This window comes from Mauremys reevesii, linkage group 6 (assembly GCF_016161935.1).
Source record: "Mauremys reevesii isolate NIE-2019 linkage group 6, ASM1616193v1, whole genome shotgun sequence".
Lineage (NCBI taxonomy): Eukaryota > Metazoa > Chordata > Testudines > Geoemydidae > Mauremys > Mauremys reevesii.
The window spans coordinates 41,546,333-41,572,185 of NC_052628.1; the positions used below are offsets into that span (position 1 = coordinate 41,546,333).

At 42.5% G+C, this 25,853-nt stretch overlaps 2 protein-coding genes and 1 long non-coding RNA gene across 5 annotated transcripts in view; 2 read left to right on the forward strand and 1 right to left on the reverse strand.

The window, feature by feature from the left end:
• LOC120407690 lies at positions 1 to 12,822 on the reverse strand. Of its 2 annotated transcripts, XR_005600193.1 has the most exons (4): positions 12,652 to 12,822; positions 11,492 to 11,589; positions 3,114 to 3,158; positions 1 to 350 (listed from the first exon to the last, which is right to left on the reverse strand). It is a non-coding gene; the product is annotated as an uncharacterized LOC120407690 (long non-coding RNA). The 2 variants fall into 2 exon arrangements; XR_005600192.1 differs by lacking the exon at positions 1 to 350 and having other exon boundaries at positions 2,312 to 3,158.
• Positions 5,049 to 9,655, forward strand: CCNB1 (cyclin B1). The gene is made up of 9 exons (XM_039543551.1): positions 5,049 to 5,209; positions 5,584 to 5,739; positions 5,819 to 5,932; positions 6,375 to 6,557; positions 7,187 to 7,345; positions 7,849 to 8,085; positions 8,534 to 8,674; positions 9,022 to 9,132; positions 9,481 to 9,655. The coding sequence occupies exons 1-9, from the start codon at positions 5,189 to 5,191 to the stop codon at positions 9,589 to 9,591; spliced, it is 1,233 nt and encodes a 410-aa protein (XP_039399485.1). The 5' UTR covers positions 5,049 to 5,188; the 3' UTR covers positions 9,592 to 9,655.
• Positions 12,822 to 25,853, forward strand: part of CENPH (centromere protein H) — a 17,616-nt gene continuing 4,584 nt past the window's right edge. Inside the window, exons 1-8 of one of the 2 annotated variants that reach the window (XM_039543553.1) lie at positions 12,822 to 13,066; positions 15,574 to 15,629; positions 16,197 to 16,245; positions 18,412 to 18,486; positions 22,193 to 22,249; positions 22,849 to 22,912; positions 23,944 to 23,995; positions 24,834 to 24,997. In XM_039543553.1, the coding sequence (XP_039399487.1) occupies positions 12,915 to 13,066; positions 15,574 to 15,629; positions 16,197 to 16,245; positions 18,412 to 18,486; positions 22,193 to 22,249; positions 22,849 to 22,912; positions 23,944 to 23,995; positions 24,834 to 24,997 (669 nt within the window). In that variant the 5' untranslated portion in view covers positions 12,822 to 12,914. The remainder of the gene's footprint in view (positions 13,067 to 15,573; positions 15,630 to 16,196; positions 16,246 to 18,411; positions 18,487 to 22,192; positions 22,250 to 22,848; positions 22,913 to 23,943; positions 23,996 to 24,833; positions 24,998 to 25,853) is intronic. The other variant, XM_039543552.1, reaches the window with a different exon arrangement.

A 25,853-nucleotide genomic window follows, 5' to 3' on the forward strand; every position in this document is an offset into this window, starting at 1 on the left:
TCCTCTAGCCATGCTGCTCTTGTTAAAATGGTATAAGCCAGTTATTTTTAGATGTCTAGATTTTAATCCTTGACAGGGTAACTAATTGTGGAATTTCATGCAATTTATATATGTAAGTTCAGTGGCATTGAATAGAAAATTGTAGAATATCTCAGTATTGTGCAAAGAGCTATTTCATAGTCAACTGAAGTTAATTCATAAGGAGGGAGGAGGAGCAGCTGAATGAGCTGGTAGTGAACTCTTCAGTACCTTGTTTATCATGGAAGACTCTTTGGAATAGGTGTGAAGAAGCTCACAATATTCAGGAAAAGCTGAATGGTATCTTTCCATCAACTGAACACGTACCATGTCTAGACAAAAAAACCACCGCTTTCTATTGTGGCTAGGTAATGGAGCCTACCCTAAATCTGTCATCTAGTTCCAAAAACTTACCCATAGACTGGATTTAGTATATTATGTCTCATTATAACAGATTTACTTATGTAAACTATACCATTGTAAATATAGTACTTAGTAAAATGTCCCTGTAATCAATATGAACAGGCTGGGGCTTTACAAGATAATACAAAATGTGTAAATTTAAGTGAAAAATATTTACTTTAGCCAATATATACACACAACAGAAGAAAAGCCTTACTCACTATTCTGTTAGCAGAAGCCTGGTAATAAGATAATCTATAGTAGTTAAGTGAGCACCTGTTTCTTACTGTGTTGTTGGAGACAAACTTCCTTAAAGCTATCAGTTTATTTCCCTGTGCCCCACTCCTACTTTTCCTCTTCCTATATTAAAAACATTTAAATGTGTCCTTCAAATTCAGCAATCGCATAATGCAATGGTTAACTTAATGTAACTGAGCAGTTCTTTCATCATTTAGTCCACATATTTGCTCACGATTTTTATTGTGGCACAAAGCTTGTCCTCTTCATACAGTTTGGGGAAGGTACCTGAATTCTTACATTTTAATCTTAATTATGAAAGACTTGAATTAGTGTTGGTGGAATTTAGCATACAATGACCTAGTAACTACTGTATCATATCAAATTTAACAATATAGTTTAAAATATCATTTAGCAAACCAACTTCTTTTGTGATCAGACTTTTTCTTGCTTTCCGTATTAATTTCCAGTATATGCGTGTTTAAACAAGGAAGTTCCATACCATTCCCTTTTCTTCCACTAGTGCTGAATTAGAATAATTTCTATGGCCACTGGTTTTTTTTTAAAGTGTAGTTGTGGCCAGAAAAAGAAGTCTGTAAAAATCTTCCTTACTCAACCAATCTTATGTGTCTATATTCAGTTGTGTTCGCAACTTTTAAGTTTTTACTTCTGTAAGCGCTACAGAACCAATACAGCCCTGCAAGTGTGATCAGGATGGTCTTCTGAGTACATCAACAGAACTTCTAATGTTCTGATTGCATTTATTTTATTGATGGTGTGTGAGCTAGAAAGAAAACCACTAACTTGCAGATCCTAACACAAATTCAATGTGCAAAGGGGATTTTTTTCTGCTTTGATTTTCATTTTTTCATTGCTCAGTTTTTTCTGGATGGCTCTGGCCAGCTATGGAACTAGTAGCCTTATGTGTTCACAGCTATCATGCAACTTAAACCTGATTATCAGAGGAGGAGAGTAATGTGGTGACAAACTGTTGAACAGGTCTTTCAAACAAAATGATTGGGACTACCTTTACACATCATGGCCAAGTTTGAGTTGCAGTACTGGCAGTTTTGACTGTAAACTGACCAACCTGAGCAGGAAGCCACTGGCATGTACTGCTAGGCAAAAAGGTATGATTTTTTTCATTCAAGTTATCAATAATTGAAAAGACCTCTTAATGCATATTAAAGTCTTGTCTAGACATGTTATCTAGACAATAAGGTGTGATGTTAAGGCCTAAGACCTAGGCAAGCGCATTTAAAACATTACGTGACAGTGGTGTAGCCTAGGCTCACTCTAGCCTACAATAGGACCAGCTATCAGGCTTTCAAACATATTACCCTGCATCTTAACAAGCATTAAGAGGGCTCTTCAGTTTTAGGCTAACAATTAGAAACCCCACCTTTTTTGCTCATCACGATAGAGTCAAAGAGAGACATTCTGCTGCTTCCATAGAAACCCTTTTCAGGCTATAACCATATTTTTAAGCAAAGGATTCAGGTTTCACTGCACCATCAAGCAGAACTGGACTATAAGAGAGTTTTTCAGCTCATACAAGTTCCTGGTCTAGTAATTTAATTTGTGTACAGGTAAAGATAGTGTTTCATGGTATGTTCTAAATCAGTTTCATCTTTGAAACAGCAACTATCTCATTTGTATATGTGGCAGCAAGTAATGTATATGTATAGTGTAGCCAAAAAAAATTTTTTAAATGTTTGTGTACTGCATCTTGACTTGTGCAATTTTTTTAATGATTTTTTTCATCTCAGATGTATAAATGGGCAGATTTGAAATGCTATAGAAGGTTCAGTTTTACCTTTTGCAACATTCTCAGGGTGCAGAAGATGAACACAGACTGCTACTGCTCATATTAGTCAATATTACAGCACTATGGTTTGTTAATCATGAGCTCTATTACTGCTTGTAATGTACACTTAACTCTTACAAGTTTCAAAGAAACATACTGACCTGTTGTAAAGTGTAAAAATTGGCTGTTTTAGTAGGTGTCTGATACCTAGACACAGAGACTTTCTTCTGAAAACACTTAACAGCTTTTTATGGAAATCCATTATAACTCACAATGCACATTGCTTTTTGATCTAAAACTGGTTGCAGCATGTGAAAATTAAGACAATACTGCATATTTCTTTTTGTCCATATCCCTATACCACAAAATTAATGTGGTGGGAAGATGCCCCTCTTCTGTAAAAGTATATTATCTTTACATGTTTTGGGGTAGCCTATGCCAGTGCAGGCAGTGGTTTCCTCCTCAGTTCTGTGAGATACAATGATGATCAGTTACCCTCCAGGATTTTTCCTCTCTTTTAATATTATTCTGCAAAAACCTGCAGCTTGCTCTAGAGGCAAACTTTGCCCTGTCCGTGGTTGGGCAGGACTTCTGCAGGAGAGCTTCGCTTTGGGAGTAAGTGAAAGTCAGAGATTCCCCAACTCCTTACCTCTCAGGCAACTTCTGTAAGACTTTGTATTCATTGTGCTCTATCCTGTCATTGGGGAATCACAAGTTAATTATTAGAGCTGATCAGAAAAATACATTATTTTTTCTATAGAAAATTATGATATAAATAATTTGCCAATTTTTCCACAGACGTGCATAATATAACAGTGGAAAACAGTCCAACCAGTAAGAGCAAGATAAACTGAAAATAGTGATGTACAGCATTACATGTATTGGGATAGCACACCATCAAGCTATCTGTTCTCTTTCCCCTGCATTGGAATGGGAGAACAATGTAAGGGATGCTGCTGATGGTAGGCAGTTCGATGGCTCATTGACGGGCTCCCTCACACGTAGAGTTGTCCATAGGTTAAAGACCACGGTACTGTGCAAGCAAAACAAGCAGACTCCATAGCCCATCCAGCGCTCTGCCCCTTTTTAAACTACTTGTGGGGGCTGCCACTCAGCCTTCCAGCACCTTTACCAATCCTGACTCAGCTATCTGCAGCCGGGTGGCATCTTATCTCTGTCATCTAGCTCACCTCTCCTGCACCGCTTTTGCTTCACTCTTACTCCTAAGCTCCTGATCCACCTGACTCCCTCTATTCCCATCAAACCTCCAGAGTTGTTCCAGTTTTCCCACTCTTCCTTCTCTACCCAACCCACCCTCAATTTCCCATTGCAGTTTCCTTTGGGCTACCCTCCGTGTTCCCACTCCACACCCACACAGCTCACACACTACCTGACTCCCCCTGGCGCTGCAGGCCACTGTGACATTACTCAGGGTACAATCTGGACTGATGCTGTGTCCCCTCAATTTTTCAGGTTGGGATGCCTTTTACACTGCTTAGGGCTTATATTGGTGTAGTTAGGGTGACAGTGTCCATGTAGACAGTGTGTTGCTTACATCTGTTGCTGACTGACATTCTTCTCAAGAAAGGCTAGTAGGCTTCTTGCTGTGAACCCCATGCCTGGCTCACAACTACACCCATCACCCCAGGGTGGGGGGGGGGGGGCTCCAGCTAGAGCCTGACCCCATGGTAGCCAAGCTCTTAGCCCCTCCCCCCAACTGCCCCTCTTAAGTTGGTGGAAGCACTCCTGATGAGGATGTGCACCACCAACAGAAGGATGGCAGCATGGGCATGAAAAATACAGTAATTACTGCGGTGTTTGTAAATCGACCTAACATAGGTCAACTTAAGTTTGTAGTACAGATATGCCCTGAGTTACCACTCCCAGACTTTCTCCCAGAAGTGTATGCCTTGTATTGCCAAGTCCTCTCCTGGACAATACAAGCTCATATAAAATCTGCAATTTTATTAATAGACCATGATATGCACAAATCCTAAATTCTCAAATGGATTTTCCCAAATACTTCAATCCAAACACGCTGATTTAGATAAAATAGTAAAACAAGTTTATCAACTACAGAAAGATAGGTTTTAAGTTACTCAAGTAATGAGGCATAAAATTCACAAGAAAATAAAAGTAAAATGCAACTAATGTCTAACGCACTGGTTCTCAAATTTTCGTTCTGGTGACCCCTTTCACACAGCAAGCCTCTGAGTGCAATCCCCTTTATCATGCTTCCCCAAGGCGAAGTTTGCTTTTAAGAATTTCTGGGTTAATGAACGAGAATGGACACAGTACAGGACCATTGAAAGACTGTCAGCCACAGATCTAGCCAGGCTCCACTTCCCACCCTCAGGCTCCAACCTACACAGGCCCACGCTTCAGAGATGAAATTATAACCGCAACAAGGTGTCACGTGGTACAAACAGCCCCCCCCCCCGATGGCCCCACCCCCTTTTCGAACGTCTTGAGGAATCAGCGCCTGGTCTCCACGGAAACGCATTCGGGGTGGAACGAGGAGCGGCCAATGAGGATGGAGAGAAGACAAGGGAGCAGCCAATGAGCGGAGCTCGGTGCGTGGTTTAAACCTGCGGCGGCAGCTGCTAGGGAATCGTGCATTCGTGAGCAGCTGTCGGGAGAGTCACTCGCCCCAGGCCAGGCAGCAAAAGCGGTAGCGGCGGAGCCGGGGTTCAGGGCTCTGTGGTGCAGAAGGCGCGTGGGGCCATGGCGCTGCGGATCAGCAGGGTAAGTGGGGGAAGAAGGGGTTGGGGCCCCGCCGGGCTTCCCCCGTGGAGGGGGATGGGTGGCTGCGCCCCTTCCTTCTCCGGGGTGGGGGGCAGATACTGTATAAGCGGGGACCTATGCGCCTCCACGCGGGATGCTGCTACGGCTCCATCCCCCGGCCCGCTGCAGGGAGCGATGTCATTCCCCCCCACGCCCCAGTGTTGGCTCGCCTGGAGCAGGCTCGGGTAAGCCCGGCCAACAGGCTCGCCCTGGGCTAAGCCATGGCCTGGGAGGATGGGGGGCCTGTGCTGCTCCCGAGCAAGTTACCGCCTGGAGGTGCCGCAGTGTCCCCTCCCGCCCAGACCTGCCGCGCTGACCGGCGCTCTTCTCCGCAGAACACCAGAGTCAACGCCGAGAACCAAGTGAAGAGCAATGTGGCCGCTGCCAAGCGGGGAGCGGCTGCTGCCAAGCCCGGCCTCAGGCCGAGAACTGCCCTGGGCGACATCGGCAACAAAGTGGGCGAGCAGCCGCCCAAAGCGCTTCCCAGAAAGGTAAGGCCTGGCGCCTGCCCCCACCGGAGCCCTGAGCAGCCCGAGCCTGGCCCGCTCACGCCCCCTTCTCTCGCCTCAGGAAACGAAGCCCCCCAGCGCTGCGGTGAAGCCCCTCCCCAGGAAAGCCACGAGAGCTGCGGAGAAGGTGATCGAGCCGGCTAAGGAGCAGAAGCCAGTCCCTGAGCCTGCTAAGGTATCTGTGCGGTGCCAGTCCCCCAGGCATGCAGCTCTGCTCTGAGCTAGCTCTGAGCCTGGAGCAGGAACACGCTGCTTCACACTCCACACCTACCATGACCTCACTGACTCCTGCATGGCTTGGAGCCTCTGCCTGTGCAGCCTACTTCTCCCATCACCTATAAGCTCCCTTCCCTGGAGGAAGGATAAAAGCAGAGGTGGATTCAATTAGCAGTCTGTGAGTGGATTATTTGACTAACTCATCAGTAGTAGATAAATTACTGCACGAATGGGGCCTTATCTGAGAGCTTACCTACACTTGAAAGGCTACAGGTGCACTTGTAGCCCTTCTTCAGTGTAGACCCTATCCATGTGAGGGGTTTTCCCATTGATGTAGGCAATCCACCTCCCTGAGTCTTCAGTAGAAGCTATAGGTGCTCAATCTTAAACTTTCTCCCCAGTTGGAGTCTCCATCCCCAAGCCCCATGGAGACCTCTGGATGTGTGCCAGGAGAGGAGATGCTGTGCCAGGCTTTTTCTGATGTCTTGCTTGAAGTGAAAGATGTAGATGTAGATGATGGTGCTGACCCAAATCTCTGCAGTGAATATGTAAAGGACATCTATGGCTATCTGAGAGACCTTGAGGTTGGTATGAACTACTTTATCCTGACTCTAGTATGTGTCTCATTATCTTTGGTGCAATGGCTATTTGGGAAACTGGACCTCTAGTCCTAGACTTGTCTTGTAGTACTCCTAAGGTGCAGGAGTCTCAGCAACTCCTTGAGGCAAGCATTTCTCTTAATCTAACCACCTTCTAGAGACAAAGTAGGTGAGGTAATATATTTATTTTTGGACCAACTTCTCTTGGTAAGAGAAGCTTCTGAGACACAGCTCTGCTCTGCCCCTCTCTCCCTCTCCCCAACAGAATTCAGTTCAATAAAAGATTCCTTCACCTACCATGTTTCTCTCTAATATCCTGTGACTGACATGCTACAAATACACTACATATAAGAGCTCTAACAGACTCTGAAAACTTTAGTGATCACAGAACTAGTGTACTAAAAACTACCAGCACTGGCATTTACTCTACTATTGCAAAGTAGTACATGGTAATTGTTAGCTGTTGCCTTCAAATATCTCTTGGCCAAAGAAGGTAGACTATGTACTTCTGTTGGTCAAGTCTAGCAACCTCCAGTTTTCTAAAGGGTCTATAGTAGTGCCAATACTCCTCCCATGCAAGAATTGCTGTAGTAACAAATATTCCTTCCATGCAGAAGCAACAAAATGTCAGACCAAAATACCTGGCAGGCCAGGAAGTTACTGGAAACATGCGGGCTATCCTAATTGACTGGCTTGTGCAGGTTCAGGTGAAATTCAGACTACTTTCAGAAACTATGTACATGACTGCTGCCATCATTGATCGCTTCCTGCAGGTAAGGGCATGACATGGTACCTTGTTCCTTTGCCATGATTCCATTGCTTTCCAGCATATAGCAGATAAATGACAACTTCTGAACCCAGCACATGCTGAATGTTACTTAATGTTATGCACTCACTATAGCAAAGGCTGATTTGCTTTTAATAATCCTCTTGAAATTAAAATTCAGATTTAAGTAGTCCAGTCAGTCATGTTTAATGATACTAAAGTTTTGAGCACAAACTTTGTATTTGAAATGAATAATCCTTCTTGCATCTAATCTAGAAGCTTCTTGTTTTCCTGTAACCCCTTTCTAAAGTTAGCAATTTATGGAATTAAAACTCTCACTACCTCCTAACTGGCCAGGAACTTGTGTGTGACTGACACTGACCGTAAACTAAATGTAGTATAAAGACTCTAGTTTTAAACCTGACTTCATCAGCATGGTAGCCAGCTGTCCTGTGACAAATATGCTTATTGGCTTGTGTAATTCTTGTATTAAACACTTTCGTACTATAGGACAACAGTGTGCCCAAGAAGATGTTGCAGCTGGTTGGTGTCACAGCCATGTTTATCGCCAGCAAGTATGAGGAAATGTATCCTCCTGAAATTGGGGACTTTGCCTTTGTAACAGACCACACTTACACCAAGTCCCAGATCAAACAAATGGAAAGGAAGATTCTACAAGCTCTAGACTTTGCTTTGGGTCGCCCTCTGCCACTGCACTTTCTAAGGAGGGCATCAAAGATTGGAGAGGTAAAATTCATGAGGCTCTTGAAGCCTGTATTAAAGGGAACATATCAGTTTAGCACACCTGCAAGTAGATCTGAAGGTATTCATAAATGGACAATTCCATCTGTATTAGCTTCTCCAAAATGCAAGTCTCTTGTCTTGGCTGGTAGCTAGCTGCCACTTTAGAGCTATGCACAAACACAACTGGTATTCAGGGGAATGGAGTTGCTTGCAGACCTGACTAAGCTGCTGCTAGTACAGTCCTAAAGGAGAACCCACAGATGGCAAAAATAGGTGCACTAATAATGGGACAAGACACACTCTCTCTCTCTCTCTCTCATAAGCTATGCAACAGAGAGATGTGGGGCTGGGGACAATCCTATTCCAGGGGATGTAGAAAAGAAGTAGAATGCATTTGTTTTCCCCCATCAGGGCTTATTGAGAGACAACTAATGCTTGATTCTCATTCTAGGTGGACCTAGAACAGCACACTCTAGCCAAATATCTGATGGAATTATCCCTGGTGGATTATGAAATGGTACACTACCCTCCATCCCAGATTGCTGCAGCTGCTTTTTGCTTGGCTCTAAAGGTTCTTGATGGTGGAGTGTGGGTAAGCTTGGTGCCTGCTAGTTTGAGACTAAACTGATCAAGTGGGTACAATTAATGTACAAGGAGTACCCCCCACTGAATTCTGCAGTAAGCTACACTACACTCCAGCCTACCTTAGTGGCTAGGGTGCATGGTTCCATTTCCCAAAATGGGAACTCTGGTCATAGTACTAAGCAAGTTCCACCTAAATAAGATAGGCTTGTGGAAAGCATGACATCTTCCCACTCCGGAAAGGGAACACAGGTGTAGATCATGCTCCTTACTTTAAGGAGCAGATCTCTGCCTCTAGATGATAGCTAATATAGGATTAGTGTAAACTACTGAATAACTCTAGTTTCCTTGTCTTAGACACCAACTTTACAACACTACATGTCTTACACTGAGAGTGCTCTTCACCCTGTCATGCAACATATGGCAAAGAATGTGATCCTAGTGAACCGGGGCCTTACAAAGCACATGGTAAGGAACCTGTTTTCCTTTACAGGATGGGTATGGTGAAGGTGGGAACAAAGTAATACAGAACACTTAGCCCAACAAACTGCTCACTGTTAAACTTGGCTGCTAATGAAGCTTAACAGGTAAATACAGACACTCAGATCTACCTGCCTAGTGTAGACAGTCTCTGGTATGAGCTCATGGAAAAGCTTGCTTAGAGGTGGGTTTTGAATATTAGCTGTTCATAGGTCTGTCATGGCACAAGCTGACCAATTTTCAGCTCTTGTCCTATGTCTGGAAACTGAGCCCCCCTCCAAACACATGGAATTTATAATATGCAAGATTTAACCTCACTTTTTCTTCTCCTTTCAGACAGTCAAGAACAAATATGCCAGCAGCAAAAATGCTAAGATTAGCACTCTTCCACAGCTAAACTCTACAGTCATACAGGATCTGGCTAAGCCTGTGTCAAAAGTGGTATAACTTTTTTTATATATAAAACTAGCAGAATTGGATTAAAGTTGGCACCATGTGCCATTGTATGTGTTTTGTGTGTGTATATAATATCTTGTCCTTCACCTAAAGCTTTTAATAAAGCACTTTATGCTTCTTACTCTGTTTCCTATCATGATGTCTAAGGTATAATCACTTTCCAGTGACAAATCTTAAAACAGGAGGCTGATTGCTTATTCTCACCCACCTTGTAGCTCTAGTACATTTACCTAGGGTGCTCAGGGGGGCAGGTGTTCTCTCTCAACTTGTGGGGTTTTTTGTTTTAAACAAACTCTTGCACTAAGAGCAGAAGATCAATGGGGCCCTATAGTGCCAGAGAAAGTGTCAATAGCAAAACAGATCCCACATGTACCAACTGTATTTGCCAGAGCAAGGGCAGTTCTCCCATCATAGCTGCAGAAATGTTATATTGCACTGTAAACGTATAGTGCAGCTTTACTAACATCAAGCTATAGGTTCATCTTTAAGAACACTGGGAGAGTATAATTTGCTACAGGTGTCCAGCTTCTCTAGTCATTTTTCCCCTCTAACCTAAAGTGCAGTGGGTGTCTCAGCCTTGAGCAATGATGGCCTGGGTAGGTGAACAATACACTGTATCCCTCAGTTGGCAATGTAAAAGTTTAATCTCTCCACAGGAGATACAGTATTGGCAGGTGCCTGTCTCAATCTAACTAGTGTCTCTTACAAAGAGATGACATTGTGCCTGCTACTCCTATCTTGGAATATTAAAAGTGGCCTCATGGTCACCATAAATCCATTCGGAGTTGTAATGGACATAGCTGACAACTAGTTTACTTGTTATGTCCATTAGTTGTATAGTTCACTGCTGTAATACTTGCACTCTCATGGTGAATCAAGTGCTCAGTAACTTATGAGGCTCACTACTTCCCAAGGAGGTTGGATCTAAATATCCTGTTGTCAGCCAAACCTTGATAACATCTAAGATTTAGTATCAAGAAAAGTTGCATATGATTGAAAGAGCAATATAAATACAAGTGATTCTGTGTTGATCATTCAAGATCACAGCGGTGCTAGAATCAACTGCTGACTTGTAAAAGTCAGTGTCTCTGTCTCTCTCTAATCATGTCAACAGATCAGAATGCAAAGGCAGCTTAGATGTAGAGTTAGTCCTTCCAGGAATTTTCCAGCATATTAAAAATAGTTATTTGGAAGCACTCCATCCTACATCTTTTAGCTCTTCAAAGTTTAAGCAGGCTAGAGATGAAAGGATCAGGCCCACAGTTTCACTTTTATACCTGAAGCAACTGTTAAGTGTGAGGAACAGCATATGACAGGATTTTTTTTTTTTAGCACATGCTGTCCCATCACTGATGCTAACATTCTATTTACCATGCATATATAAATCTAGTTACCCTGACTAACATATGGCAATTAACCCATTCTCTATTATAACATTTGTCTTCAGCTTAACTATGTAGATATTAGTTTCCTACTGTATTTCACACCTTTTGATCTTAAGGTTAACTAGACAGTCCCATACATAATTAAGACATGAAAGGGAATTAGCATCTACAAGCTATTTGGTTACCTATAGTCTGTTAAAGTTTAATCAGTGTAAACACAAACAAATATATTTAGTATCTACACTCAATTTCTATTACTACAAATGACTTGATAATTGCTAGTCTTCTACATCTCTGAACTTCATGTAGAAGTGAATTGTCTTGAAACAAGTGCAATAGCTCTTCTTACAGGTCATACACAGGTTGGCTGGTCTGTCAGTGTTACAAAAATGGACTTTATATGAGGTGGTAATGTTCAAATTATTTGTATATGTAAATTAAACATGGAACACTTAAAAATCTGTTCAATGAGATCTTATAAAGCAGGCATAGGGAAAATTACTTACATGATCTGTATACATAAATGCATCACTCTTAGACCTCAGGCTGGTTTTGCACAAGCTTCCAAGAAAAGGGATTGCATACATGGTCTTCAAAAGCAGGCCTGATAAAAAGGGGGCAATTACCCAGGGGCTGCCAGCAGCACAGCTAAGGCGGGCTTCCTACTCACCCTTGCTCCACGCTGCTCGTGGAAGCAACTGGCATATCTCTGGGGAGTGGGTCTCTGACAGCACTGTGGTGTGCAGAGACTCCCCTAGGCCCCATACCTAGGAGCTGCTACTAGAGGTGTGTGCTGGTCAGTTTCAAGAGGTAAGCACTAACCTCAGCCTAGAGCCTGCACTCCATCCAAACTCCCTCCTAGAGAATGCACCCCTCCCACACCCTGCACTCCCTCCTGGAGCCCCTACCTGAACACCCTCCTGAACCTGAACTCCCTCCTAGAGCTTGCACCCCACACCCTGGCCCCAGCCTGGTGAAAGTGAGTGAGGGTGGGGAAGAGGGACAGGAAGGGGGGATGGAGTGAGCAGCAGCCAAGGCCTTAGAGCAGGGGCATGGCCTTAGGAAAGGGGTTGGGCAGGTGGTGGGACAAGGGTCTTTGGATGTGCACGATTAGACAGTTGGCAACCCTACCAGGCAGGCATGTGGAAGCCCTTGCTGTGCTGGAAAAGCATAGCTGGCAGCTTACTGGGCACCAGCCAGCACAAGTGCAGCACCACTCAACTGTCAAGTGGATCACATCCACACAGCTTGTGGGGGTCCATTGACTGTTGTGCCCTGGGGCCCGGAATTTGTCAGTGAGCCTGTTCAAAATAACTACACTTAGCTGTAATGCTGCAAGTGCACTTAAAAATCAGGAACAAGTGTGAAACATTGCTACACCTTCGTGCTTGGAAAGTGAAGGCAAAGGAGTGTTTAAGATAGCAGTGCAGTCAAATGTCAGGACAGGGCTGAATTGTGAAATGAGCTGGGTATAAAAGTTGATAAAGAAAAGGACATGGCTGAGCCAGGTCTCACAGCCTGGCTGGAGTCTAGTGTGAGGGCAAAAATACTGGCGGGTAAAGTATGCAATGCACTGTTCAGATTAGCTGTGGTGCGGGGCTAGTGCACAACAGTGCCCCACCCTGCCCCGGAAGCCGGGGTGGAGGGGGGAAAGGGAGACACCTACCACTAGAGAGCTGCCTTGTCCACCAACTCCATGCTAAGGAGCAACCTTCCTTCTGCTGGAGCCGTGACCCTCCCCCGCAGCCCCGACCACCCTCTCATCAGGCCTGAGAGGAGAACGCCGAATTACGATCCCGGGAACCGACCGGGAGGCTTTCTGGTATCCAGCCAGGAGTAGCCGCCGGCCGCGCTCATCGATGGCGCTAGTGACGTGCGGCGGCGGGCGGTTTGAAGGCGCGACGCGGCGGCGGTTGAGCTGCTGCCGGGATGGAGCCGCTACAGCGAGTGAGGGACGCGTCCAAAGCCCTGGGGAAGCTGGTGGCTCATAGCGCTGCCGCCGGTGGATCCGTGGAGGCCGGGGCGGCCTCGGGGCTGGGGGCTGCGGCAGGCGAGAAGCTGGACCTGGTGACCCTGCTCCGGTCAGTGCTGCGGCCGGGGGAGTCTCCACCGCCCCCAGAGCATCGGCCGAACCCGCGGGTCTCCCCGCCGGGCCTGTAGCTCAGAGCCGCACCCAGGGCCCTGGATTGAAATGACCCTCGGGCCAGGTCTCTGTGCCACCGGCTCCTGGAGCGCCCTGGCACGCCCGGGCCCGGGCCCTGACGCGTGCCCAGCCCCGACTCATGGGCCCACGTGAGCTAGGGATGCAGGCCGCCCAGATCTGAACCCCTCCGGGTTGCTGATCCTTCCAGGAGAAGAGAGTAACTCCGTCTGGTGGCTTTGCTGGTGCAATATCAGCTTGGGGTCCCCTTCGAAAGAGTAAAGGGATAAGCCTGGAGCCCTTCGTGTCTATGCTCAGTAAAACTTCAGCATGACACTGTCATGTGAAGGTCTGTGTAACTGAGGTTATGTCTGTGTCAGTGGGGTTTTTCTTGGTTGGCTAGTTCCCAATACCAAAAGGAAGGGGAAGGGTCGCTGGGAAATCAAAACCCTGAGACTGACAGTCCCCAGGGGCAATGGGGAGAGGCCAATGCTCCAGATCAGGGCCAGCAGGCTAATGAGGGAGTCAGGAGGCTGGGGGGGTCCCGGCTCCATGTGAGCTGCAATTGTCTGGGTCAGACAGAGTGGGGCCAAGCTAAGGAGAGAGCAGGGAGCTGAGCTGGGGAGCAGAGCTGTGCCACTCAGAGAAGCAGCCTAGGGATCAAGTCAGTGCTGGGAGCAGAGCTACAGAAACAGCCCAGAGAGCAGTCCTGTGCTGGGGGCAGAGCTGCAGCAACCATAGCCAGAGGAGCCAAAAAAACCAGCCCAGGGAGCTGGAGCCACAGCAGCATCAGTGCTGAGGCAGAGTGGAGCTGGGTGCAGTGAGCAGTTGGAGAGAGCTAGGGGGGACCCTGGGCAGTGGGCCTAGCACAGGGAGATGCTCCCAGCCAGGAGGCCCTTGCAGGCCAGACTTGGAGGGGGGTCGTCACCCTGACGAGGGGTGGGGGAGTGAAGAGGCTGATGCTGGAAAGAAGGGTCCTGCCACCTAGAGCCCGAGGCCTGGTCTACGCTAGGCGGGGGGTAGGAGGGTTGACATGCTATGTCGGTCTAAGTTACACAACTTCAGCTATGCTATTTTCGTAGCTGAAGTTGATTTACTTAGAGCTACTTACCGCAGTGAAGACACTGCTGACGCTCCCCTGTCGACTCTGCCTACGCTTCGCTTCTCGCTGTGGTGGAGTCAACAAGAGAGCGCTCGGTGGTCAATTAACACGACTTCACTAGACACGATAAATCGACCCACGCTGGATCGATCGCTTTGGAGGTAAGTGTAGGCATGCCCTGAGAGTGTGTGGTCACCGCCAGAGCAAGTATCCAACCCCCAGCATCCCTGCAGCACAGCCAGGGCCTGAGACATGCGAGGAACAGACTGAACTTCCCTTACATTCCAGTGATGCTGTTTGTGATGTCCCCGTGCCACAGAGCGGGGTTATGTGTTTTCATTGAACCTTTCCCATTTTTTCCTTATTTTTTTAATTGATTGCTGTTTAATAAATTGTATTTGCTTTGAACTGTATGTAATGATCAGTGGGTCACGGAAATGTCCAGTGTAGAGAGAGAGCACCCTGGAGTGAGGACACCCTAGCCCCTGCCCTAAGTAACTACCACAATATTGGGGGTTGAGTCCCCCAGAAATCCTGGGCCCAGCCTTGTTGGGGTTACAAAAACTCTGCCACACAGGAGAGTGGAAGGGGAGCCCTCGAGGTCAGGCAGGCCTCTGGGTAAAGGAAGTGGGAGTGAGGACTTCAATCCTTTCGCTAGCCCATTTCACTGGGGTAGTATATAAGCCAGCTAAGTTCTCCAAATAGTGGACCTATTCCCCCTGCTTACATCTGCATTGCACAAAATAATGTGTTTTTACACTGAGAGATCCTAGGGGAGGCAAGGCACTGTAGTTCTTACCTTAACATAAGTAGTTGAAATAAACCTGAGGGATATAGAATTGACACGCCTACATACATCAAAATAAGAACTACCTGGGTTAATTCTCCACTAGGATTTTACATCAAGATATCTATCCTGATGAAAATACACTTTCCCCCCATCTTGTGTGAAGATGTCACCTGAGTCCATCGAGGTCATTGTTATCACAGTGACTGTGCTATTGTAATTCACTACTGGTTTGGGGATAACTTTAGAATAACAGATGCTGTTAAAAAAACAAACAAAAAAAAAACCCCAGAACTTGTAAATATTTTGCTGGGTATGCTGCAAAATACTCTCTTGATAGTATTTTTGGAGAGGGCTGAGGGTATACTTCCCACAATAAATGAATGGAAAGGAGTTTCTTTAGGTGTCTGACTTCCTTTTGAAGTATCTGGGATTTTATTTTTTGTATTTATGATGTTTGGGGGTGTCTAGAGCTTTAGATTAGGTGTCTTTTTATTGTTTTAAATCTAAATAAATAAAATAAGATGCTTTTTTTATTTACTTTTCTTTCCTCTTATAGACTAAGAGAACAAATAAAACAGCAACTTATGGAATATAATACAACAGTTCATGCAGGTAAGTCTCTTTGTCTTTCTTTCTTTCTTTCTTTGATTCCTGTCCATTAGCTCCACAGCAACAATGGAGCCAAATGAAGTCTTCCACCACTTTCTATTTTGTATCACTTTCCCGGCTTCATTCATCTTTAAACCTTTTTTTCTTCTGTCATTCTGCACCATGTCTATCCAATGCAAGTAAATGTCCATGTTGTCATAACAGAAAATAATGTACCTGCATGCTTTATCTTAATTTGACTGATATTGCAGTAAAGTAATAAAATATGAGAAACCAATAATAAATATAAACATTTTAAATTTTTTATTCTACAAACAAGATGCTTGTTCAGATTTTTATTAAATACCTTGTTCTTGCACTGAACATCCAACCTCTTTGTTTGCAAAGTTATAATCCTGTGACAATGGCGTGGTTTTGGAATTTCAAATTAGATCCTTTTCAATATCATCACAAAGTTTAAAACTATAATAAAGGCTTTCAGAAATCTGTTCAACTGACATCTCACATATTCTGTGTAAACAGATTTTTTTTTTTCAATCTTGTTAACTTAAAAATACTATTGATTTGCAGGTGAAGAAAGCATTCCAGACCAAGCCATAGAAGAAAAGCTAATTGAGGCGTATGTCTTCTGATAACTATTTTTAACTTTTAAAATAGGGGTAAGGGGAAAGCTGTTGACAGGTTCTATTCTTACTGTTCTCCTTTTAATAAGAATGTTGGATTAATTATCAGAGCTTTAATTTCACTTGTGGAGTGTGCAGGGATAAGCAGAGAAATTTTATTCCACCTCTCAAATATTTTTTCATATGATGTGGACTCTGCTCTCTCATACCCATAGTCTTCAGAGCGTTGGCTGGGATTTAGCTACAAATATCCAAGTGCTAAACTAAATTCCACCTTTAAATGAGAATAGAATCTTATGTACATCTCTTAAAGTATTTTGCCTATTTTAGGCATTCAGGTAGCAAGTTGCTTTTAGGGTCCAAAACTACATTGGACTTTCAGGTTACTGGTTCCTCTTTTATTAATTATACTTTTATAATAAAGATGCTTTAAAAAAGGGAATGTACTCTTGTAACTAGATGTAGTGATCAGAATATTTCTAATATATCTTAAAGAGTTCAGATAAATAAGCATCAAAAGCAGAAACTCAAATACAGATTCTGTTTTCAAACAAATATTCCAAATGATTCAAACAGTGGGAGATACAGAATTCTCTAAATGTGTTCTTAGTTTTCTTTCTGGTCTTTAAAATGCTGATTATGAATAGAAAAGTGAAGGCATTCCCCTTCCTGATTTTTCTCCATCCCTAAATCTGTTCATAGTACGATTTTTGTTCTGTTAGATATTTTTTTTAAGCAACCATAATCAGAGGAGAAACATAACTGCAGTTTTTGGCACTAGTTCTGAGTGCTGTTTTGCATTACTGAGGGACAGCTGGAGCATCTAGTATTATGGCCTAGAGGAAAAAAGTTAACACGTTCATGTGGTGGCGCTAGTTAGTTCTGCAATGTAAATATCCTTACATAGGAAAAAGTCAATAATATTATCTAGGTTGCAAAATTGGCCAGATTCATGATTGCTCATGCAATCTTAATTCAGTCCTTTTGTGCATCCAGTTTGTGCATGGAATATGAGAGAGGTCCTATTGGAAAAATCTGCATATACTCAGTGTGGTTGAATTAAGGTTGCATGGACAATTATAAATCTGGCACTTCTTAAATTTCAAGTGCTTGATTTTTGTAGGCTAAATAACATTCTTTTAACTTAGGGATTTGGGTTTGTTTCATGTGTAATTTTCTCAACAAAACTATTAGTTACACAATGGGGATTTGGTACATGTCCCATCATGAGGATTTGAATCCTCAGCTTTCACTACTGCAGCACCAACTTCTACAACTTGGGCAACAAGACTAACTCTGATAGTGGAGGGCTGGCACCATGTGCTGAATCCAGGGGGTGGCTGAGGGGAGCTTGGTCTGACTCACTCCCTTTGCCACCTTGGGAGCTGAGGGAGCTTCTGTTGCATCTGGTGCCTTCAGAGTAGGGGTTAGCTTTGACCAGATGCTGGGGTCAGGAGAGTAGTGGGGCGAGCCTCTTTCTTCTCTCTCTCTCCCTGCTCTGCTATAGCTTCTCCGAAGTATTCCTAGCTGTTGCCACGTTGGTGGCGGCAGGACTGGGCTCTTTAGAATGTTCATTGGGTTTGCAGGCTACCAACATCTTCCTGAGGAGCCCAATTACACTTTACAAAGCAGTTAAATCTGAATGGAATTTCATGGGACAAAGAAATGGCACTTCTATAGACTAGAGGATTTCTCCCTGCTGAGTATTAAAGGTCTGCTGCAGACAGTGCAGGTGATGATGGTTCTTAAAGAAAAGGTCACAAGAATACTTCATAATAGAGAGTTTAAACAAGAAAGGGTTGCTACCAGCTCCCCCTATGGTTAGTTGTGGGATAGGGGACCTGAATCTGTGAGTTGGTGGGTCTTAGTGGTTCTCTTTAACTTTTGTTCTTCCAAATCACTATGTAAATATTATTTCTGCCTTTAGTACTGGAAACCAAGTTGGTATCAAAGCACAGCAGAACACATGTGTTGTGATACCAGTGGCACAATGGTACCATAATCAGTCATCCTCTGCTTTTTAAAGGGGAAGTTCATCAATAATATATTGGAAAAGTGTCTGTCTTCAAAAGAAGGCAGTGTAACCATGTTTTATTTAAAGTGTGTAGTTTTTGTTTGTCTGTAGAATTCTAAAGTCTTCTGCTATTGCAATTTGTTTTTAGTGCCGGAGAAGATCTGGAAAGAGAAATGGAACAAGTGAAAGTCTCCTATCAAAACAAAACACTGGTGTTACAAAGGTAAAGCGCCTCTTTAAGTTTTATTCTGAAATTTTGTTTAAATAGTAATGGAACTACATAAGACTTTATTAATGTTGAACCAAGAAGTTAGCGTTGCAATTAACATCAGAAATGTTACAATGGTGGTGTCACATTTTGAGGTACAATCCACACTAGTGAGGTTGTGTCGGTACCTGTCCTGTAACTCTGGGATGCCTTAAACACTCTGCTGCTGTGGCTCACAGCCCAGACACCAACAGTCAACAAACAAGTATACAATGTCGATTCAGCATTCTGACCCCGCCAGCCGACCTAGAACACAACAGCCCCACCCTGGTCTCCACAAGCCTTGGTTCAAGGTAAATTTCTTACCAGTCTTTTTCTTTCTAGCCATGGCAGACTTTCAGTCAGGACATTCCACAGAAGTACAAGGTGCTGGTTTCCCTTGTCTTCCTAGATGAAAGATCTTTGCCTCAGCAGATTTTTCACTTGTATTCAGTTCCCAGAGACTTCAGTTACCTTGGCTGCAAGAACTCTGACCCCTTGTCTGTCCAGCGATGGATGCTGTCTTCTCTCTCCTTATATCTACCCAAACTCAGATTTTTCCCCAGACTCAGATGACCGCATGCTATTCTTCCTTTCTTGTGGACTTCCCATTCCCTTGCTGATTTGTATGTAAATAGGGCTTCCAATGTTTTTGGCCATACCTTGCTTAATTTCACTGGAGACAGGTAGTTAGTTCCTTTCCTTCCTGTCTGGGAGAAAACCTGTTTCTCCATGTGTTTGGTCACAGACTTTGAATTATTATATCATTAAGTATCCATAATTCCTCATATAGTGTTAATATCTTTGTGAAATGTATGTATTAATCACAAGTGTTAGCTTTCATAAAAGACTTTACTTGATATACTTTTATAATACAGTAATATTGTATACAGTCAGTTGATTCAATTGCTTATCATTTGAGGTTCATACTCCTGCAAGAGGCTGTCTCCACTTACTAGCTGATGGCTGTGTTTACCTTTTATGAAAATATAATTTCATTGTCTCTGCCTGATGACCAGGCTGGTCAAACAAACAAATACATATTCCTTTGTCTAAGGCAGACTGGGCTTATGCATTGCTTGCCAAACACTTTTTAAGAACATAATTCTAGCACATATCCATATCTTTGTACACACCTCCATACATACATCATGCAAGAACATTAATGATCAGTGAGTTATTAGTTTTCCAATGATATCTTAGATGCCATCTTGTGAGTATATATCTTGACAACAGTGTGTTAAGTGTAGTGAGTATGTCAGGCTTGATAAGAGCTGCTGACATAGCATAATGAACCACCAATGTGCCTCTGTCACAGGTGGCCAAAAAGAATGTAGACAAATATACCTTATAAAAGAAATGAAAAGGATAAAACAAAGAATATTCCAAACCTAAGTCATGGAAGGGCCCCGATCCTGAAAAGATGAATTTTCTCATCTATATTCAAATAGCCTTACTAAAGTTAATAGGATTGTTAACATGAGAACTTACTTACATGCATAAGTCTTTGCAGGCATAGGCCCATAAACTGTACATTTCTAACACTTCAGAAGTAATCTGTATTTACTGTGCAGGAAATTCAATGAGAGAAACAGGAAGCAGAAATTAAGAAAATAAAGTTTGCTTTTTCCAGCTTGGGTACCTAGGAATTGATCTTCTTTAAGCTATTTATTAGGAAGCTCATAATACAACAGATCAATGAAATTAACAGGAATAAAATATGGTACCGGTTCACAAAATAAAATAATAAATCAAAATTCCCCTCCCTCCCATTATCAGCTTTTTAGGTATATAATTGAAAGGTCAGAACTGAATAAAAAGGCATTTGTTTTTGAATGATCAGTTTAAAAATATCTCTGGTTTCCTACTATGGATTTAAATGACAGTCTTTAGTAATTTGTGAGAGAGAAACTAGATTTGACTCAAATTTATGAGAGAGAAGAATCTTTTTTGGGAGGGCTGAGGAAAGTGGCAACACTTGTAAAAATGTTGTATTAGTCTAAGGGCTTGTCTACACACAGAATGCTACAGCAGCACAGCTGTGTTGCTGTAGCAATTCAGCAATTCTTCCATTGACCTAGCACTGTCTATAGGAGGATTTATGTCAGCTAAACTACGCCACTCAGGGGTGTAAATTTTTCAAACTCCTGACTAGCATAGTTCAATCAACCTAATTTTCTAGTGCAAACAGGCCTAATTTCCACTAGAGGTGTCTTCCCCTCCCCTGTCTACTATTCTACCAAATCTCCAGTGAGATTTCAGTGGCTTCAGAAACTCCTTGAGCACAAAATGACAGCTTTCTTCAGATCTTAAATACTGCAGTGCTTCCCAATGTCCCACAGCTGGCTAATCCACAATTCAGCTCCAGAGAGGAGAGCTGAGGGCTTCTGCTTAGTCAGATTGTCTAGTTCTTCCTAACAGAACCTAGCTCCAGGGAGGAAAGCTGGGGAGACTCCTGGCTAAGGAGAAAGTATGGAACTAACTAATACAGCCCAGTTCCAAAGAAGAGAGCTGGGGATTCCTGCTTACAGAAGTACTGAAAAGGGGTAACCCTCAAAGGAACCAGGAAGCATTCCTGGCCCACACATGGTTTTCAGGCACAGGAAAGAAGAGTCTCCAGAAGGAAGGAGACAGAAACTGTTAGTTGGGCTTAAGCTAAAGCGATGAATGTCCCTGGGTATATCTGAGTGAGCGTCTACCTGTGCTTATGGCTATCGATAAATGAGACTCTTAAAAGGGGATGGAAGGGCACTCTTGTTTATAGCCCAGGGAAGGGAAGTGAGGAAGGGTTGACCTGTGGTACCATGCCTGACTGAAAGGGGGTGACCTCCATGCCATCACACAGACCATCAAATTGTTCACTCTGCTTGTACGTTAAATCCTTCCCCCAAAGTCTTTGTCTGTCTGGTCTATTTAGACTGTAAACTCTTCTGGGTTAGAGACCATTATTCTACATACAGGGCCTTTCACAATGGGACCTTGATCTGTTAAGCTCCTTAGGTGCTATCGTAATACAAATAATTAACAACTGTTAATAATTAACAACAACTTCATTGAAACATAGGAACAGATTATTATTTTTATATAAAAATGCAGCATGTATGGAAAGTGGTGGCTCTCCTGCATTGGCGTTTGATTTCCCCATAGAGATCCATGTCCCTGCATACCTCCTCTCCTCCTCCTCCCATTCATAGTCTTGGATTAAGTAGGATTACTGAAGTAACTGAAAGAATTAAAGAGTGGTTGGGGGACATTCTCACTTTAACACACACACAACCTGGAGGGAGCATATTTGAGGTTTGTTTTTGTTTTAAATGACCATTTATAAGAAAATCCTCAGATAATGCATTTTGGGTATCATCATGTACACCTCTATCTCGATATAACACTGTCCTTGGGAGCCAAAAAATCTTACCGCATTATAGGTGAAACCGTGTTATATTGAACTTGCTTTGATCCACTGGAGTGCTCAGCCCTGCCCCTCCCCCTCGGAGCACTGCTTTACCGTGTTATATCTGAATTTGTGTTATATCGGGGTAGAGATGTATTTTACATATGCACCAAATACATGAGAAGAAACAGATGCTCAAACTCAGTTTTTCTTTCAACTTTATCTAAGGTTTTGTTTTTTCTTTGGCTTTCTCATCAACCAGAATTTTTCCTCTTTCTGCACCATGTGTAGGATCCAGCTTATAGATGCCCTCAGAACCAAACTGAGACACAATGATGCCGACTCAAAGTAAGGTGCTTTTTTGTGTGCGATGGGTGAGTGGGGAGGTGGACCTGACACTCCAGAGTAGAGAGACTGTCAAACTACCTCAGTCACTTTTAATATGCGTTTCCCTTTCTGTTTGTTGCACAGTTCCGCTGGGTAGCTAGAAGGTGGTACTAAGGGACACTGTCTGAACAGTTGGCTTGGACACCCTTCCTTCCCATTCTAGGAAATAAAAATGCTCCACCTCCATGATGCCTTCACCGCTAGCCTGAAGGCAAAAGTTCTAGGTTACTTCTTAACCTAGATTTTCTTTTGCATGATGCTGCCACGATCACCTTGATGCCTAGCAAGTTGTGTACCTTTTGCACAGTGCTAGAACAGTTGAAAATTATATCCTGATGATCTGATGAGGGTGCAAAGAGAATATTTAATTGATTTCTTGAACTGTATTTAGCATAATATACCCAGGGAATAAATGTATACTTTTTCAAGTGCTAGAAGCACATTATGCTTTTAATGATGCTAAAGGAACAGTCTTTCCCTAATCCAAATCATTATGATTAAAATGTTCATAGTGTTAATTTATGGTTTGGTAATTAATTAATTATTTGTTCCCTCATTAGGTTGATCTTGGAAACTATAAAACACATAATAATGCTTAGTACTGCAATACTTGAATCTCAGCAGGCAAGTATCCTTGGCATTACTAATTATTAAATCATTTTCAGACTTCAGTGGGTTGCCAAAATACCTTTTTAAACATAGTTCTGAGAGGTGGTCTGATTCTTTTAGGAGAAAACTCTAATTTGTCTATACTCTTAACATCTTAGGTTTGAGATTTATGTTGATATTGAACCTATTATGATGGGGATAATAGATGCTGTAGATCTATGTTTGGGACTGTCTATCTGCTGGAAATTAATCTATAGCAATTTAATCGACAGCTATAGAGCTGAAGGGACATTAGCCAGAGGGATATAACTGCTGTGAGGAGCCTGAAACATGATGCATTTAAATCTATTCTAGAAAGGGAAGTTGTTTTTATTTTGAAAGGCATTGTGTGTTCCACATTTACAGTTTTGATGTAGTCTATAATTAAAAAGACTGCTAGTTGTGGATTCACAGACTTTAAGGCCAGAATGGATAATTACATTTTTGAGATCTGTCCACCAGTTTTTAGTCTAATATGTGCCTTACTGACTTTGTATAGTGTTTGTTTATTTTAATCATAGTATTGTGTAGTAGTAAGTCAAATGCAAAACTGATCTTGAGATCTGAAAGTCAAGCTGGATTTTTCCTGGTTCATGTATCATCACCTTTAACAAATATTCTGCAAGTCAAATTGTCCCCTCAGTTACAACTGCACAGGTCTGTTGTCGTCCGTGATCTTGTACAGGTGTAATGAAGGGCAGAATTTGAAAACAATGGGAATGCAAAAGTGGTCCTGCATTTGGAACTTAATGATGCACAAACCAAAAAACCATAGTTATTGTTGACAGTAATACAATTTATTTTAAAAATGATTTTTTCACTAAAATAAACAGGTGACTGAATATACAAAGAGAGAGTCTGCTCAGTAAAGTTCCTTTTTACATAGAACTGCACTTTGCCTCATTGTTCTATTTAATTTATTTTGTGTATGGGATTAGTACCTATTAAACAGTACTACAGATTGACAATATATTAATATCAATATGTCAAACCCTTTTTTAACACAGCAAGCACGTGAGTTGGAAGAAAAACTGAATGAGATTAAAAAAAGGAGATTCGGTAAGTATATATAACTTGCTAGCAAGCGTATATTGTCTTGCTACCTTCTGTATCTTTCAGATTGTAAGCTCAAACTTTTGTGACAAGCTTTAAAAAGTGTCTTCTGACAACTACGTTATCTTGTATAACTGTAAAGCTCTGGTCTAGATGTAAAACTTTCTAAATATTAAGTATGATGTGTACATGAAAGTGAGCTGGTATGTTGAATGTCTGCAGTCAAACAGGACAGGTACTATGGTTTAGAACAAGGAGACTGGAGAACTTCAAAAGAATGCAGTCTCATTCCACTGTTTCCTATTAAACATCATTTAGAGTGCTTTAGTACAACAAACCCCTATCTTACAATATCTCTTTACATACCATTTTATCATACTGTACCTTTCTGTAACGTTTGGGTGGAAAAGTCTGATTCATAAAGAATAATATTTTGGGGAGAGGGAATGGTTGTAACATGCCTACATGACTTGGCCAGGGGCTGGATTTTGATTTCTTTAAAACCATTCTTCAAAACTAAATTATATGCAGATCTTTACAAATATCATACCAGCCTTTTGAATGGCATAGTTAGTTAAAACTACTGACAAAACAATCGCTTTGTTCTTTTACTGTCATAGGGAATTTGACATAGGGAAAGTGCATGTGTGTGTTTAGAAATCCAGGGCGCCCAAACTTTTCTTTGAACAATCTCTTCACAGAATCATAAAAATTAGAAAGAGAGCAAAATATATTAGGTCAGATGGGACATCGTTCTGTCAGTCCAGGAATTGTTCCCTACAGTATGTTTGCTAGGATTTTATCCAGTCTAGTTCTAATCTTTCATTTTCTGTGAATTGAATAGCACTAAAGCAAGCTGGAGAACACAAACTGCTACAGATACACACTCTGAAGAAAAAACAAAAAGAGGAACTAGAGAGTATGGAAGTGGGTGAAATGTTAAAGAGACTATGTAGAAACTTGCAAAAAGAAACACAGATGACTACGTTAATTCAAAGTATCTTCCAGGTAACTTAATCTGTTGCTTTGAAAATAGGATAAATTTGTAAGTCTCATTTCTATTGTATCTCAACCAAACACAACTTATGAACTTTTGGTAGGCATTCAGCTATTTTTTGGTGATGGATATTTACTCGAGAGAAATACTTTATAGAATCTCTAAAAATGTCTGATTAATTTACTCTTTTAAAATTGTAATTTTTATAACTGCAAACTAGCCTTTATCATGATTTTGGTACTTCAAATACTGAGAATCTTAAACTATTTTTGAAATGATGTTTACCAGATTTTTATCCATTTGTTACACCATTTAAGGTACTTAAATGATATGATCGGTCTTCTAGTTGAATGTCCATTAAATCCCAATTGGGAATTAACATGGGATTAAAACCCTAGGGTGGAAGAAAGGGTAGGAGCATGTTTTGAAGGTTTTGGATATTAAGAGAAGAGGGGTTGATGGCTGTATCATCACCTTCTGTAAAGATGAGTGGCATTGGGAAAAATTTCAAAGGAAGGGCCATACATTTCTATGTTGAGTGATCATATGTTTACCAGAGTTGGTGTGGATGTTAGCATTGCATTTGTAACTCCATAGTTAAGTATAAGAAGGTACTTCCATTCTAAGGGTCTGAAGTCAAGATAGAGATTGCCATTGTCTTCAGTAGGCTTTGGATCAGGCCATAAGTAAGGCTAAGATTATGTTACGGAGGTTGTGGAAGTCATGGAATATGTGACTTCCAGTGACCTCTGTGATCATGGGGGGCCCCACAGCTGACCAGCTGCTGCTGGCAGCGGGGGACCCCGCAGCAGCCCAAACTCCACAGGCAGCAGGGTGGCTCTGCATATGCCCACTTGAGGAACTGTG

What these genes read in the sequence shown, in the direction of transcription:
- CCNB1 (XM_039543551.1), top strand. Translation starts at nt 5,189, where the DNA reads ATGGCGCTGCGGATCAGCAGG. An exon ending in CCAAAGCGCTTCCCAGAAAG is followed by an intron (nt 5,740 to 5,818) that starts GTAAGGCCTGGC and finishes CTCTCGCCTCAG; the next exon opens with GAAACGAAGCCCCCCAGCGC. An exon ending in TTCTTGATGGTGGAGTGTGG is followed by an intron (nt 8,675 to 9,021) that starts GTAAGCTTGGTG and finishes TCCTTGTCTTAG; the next exon opens with ACACCAACTTTACAACACTA.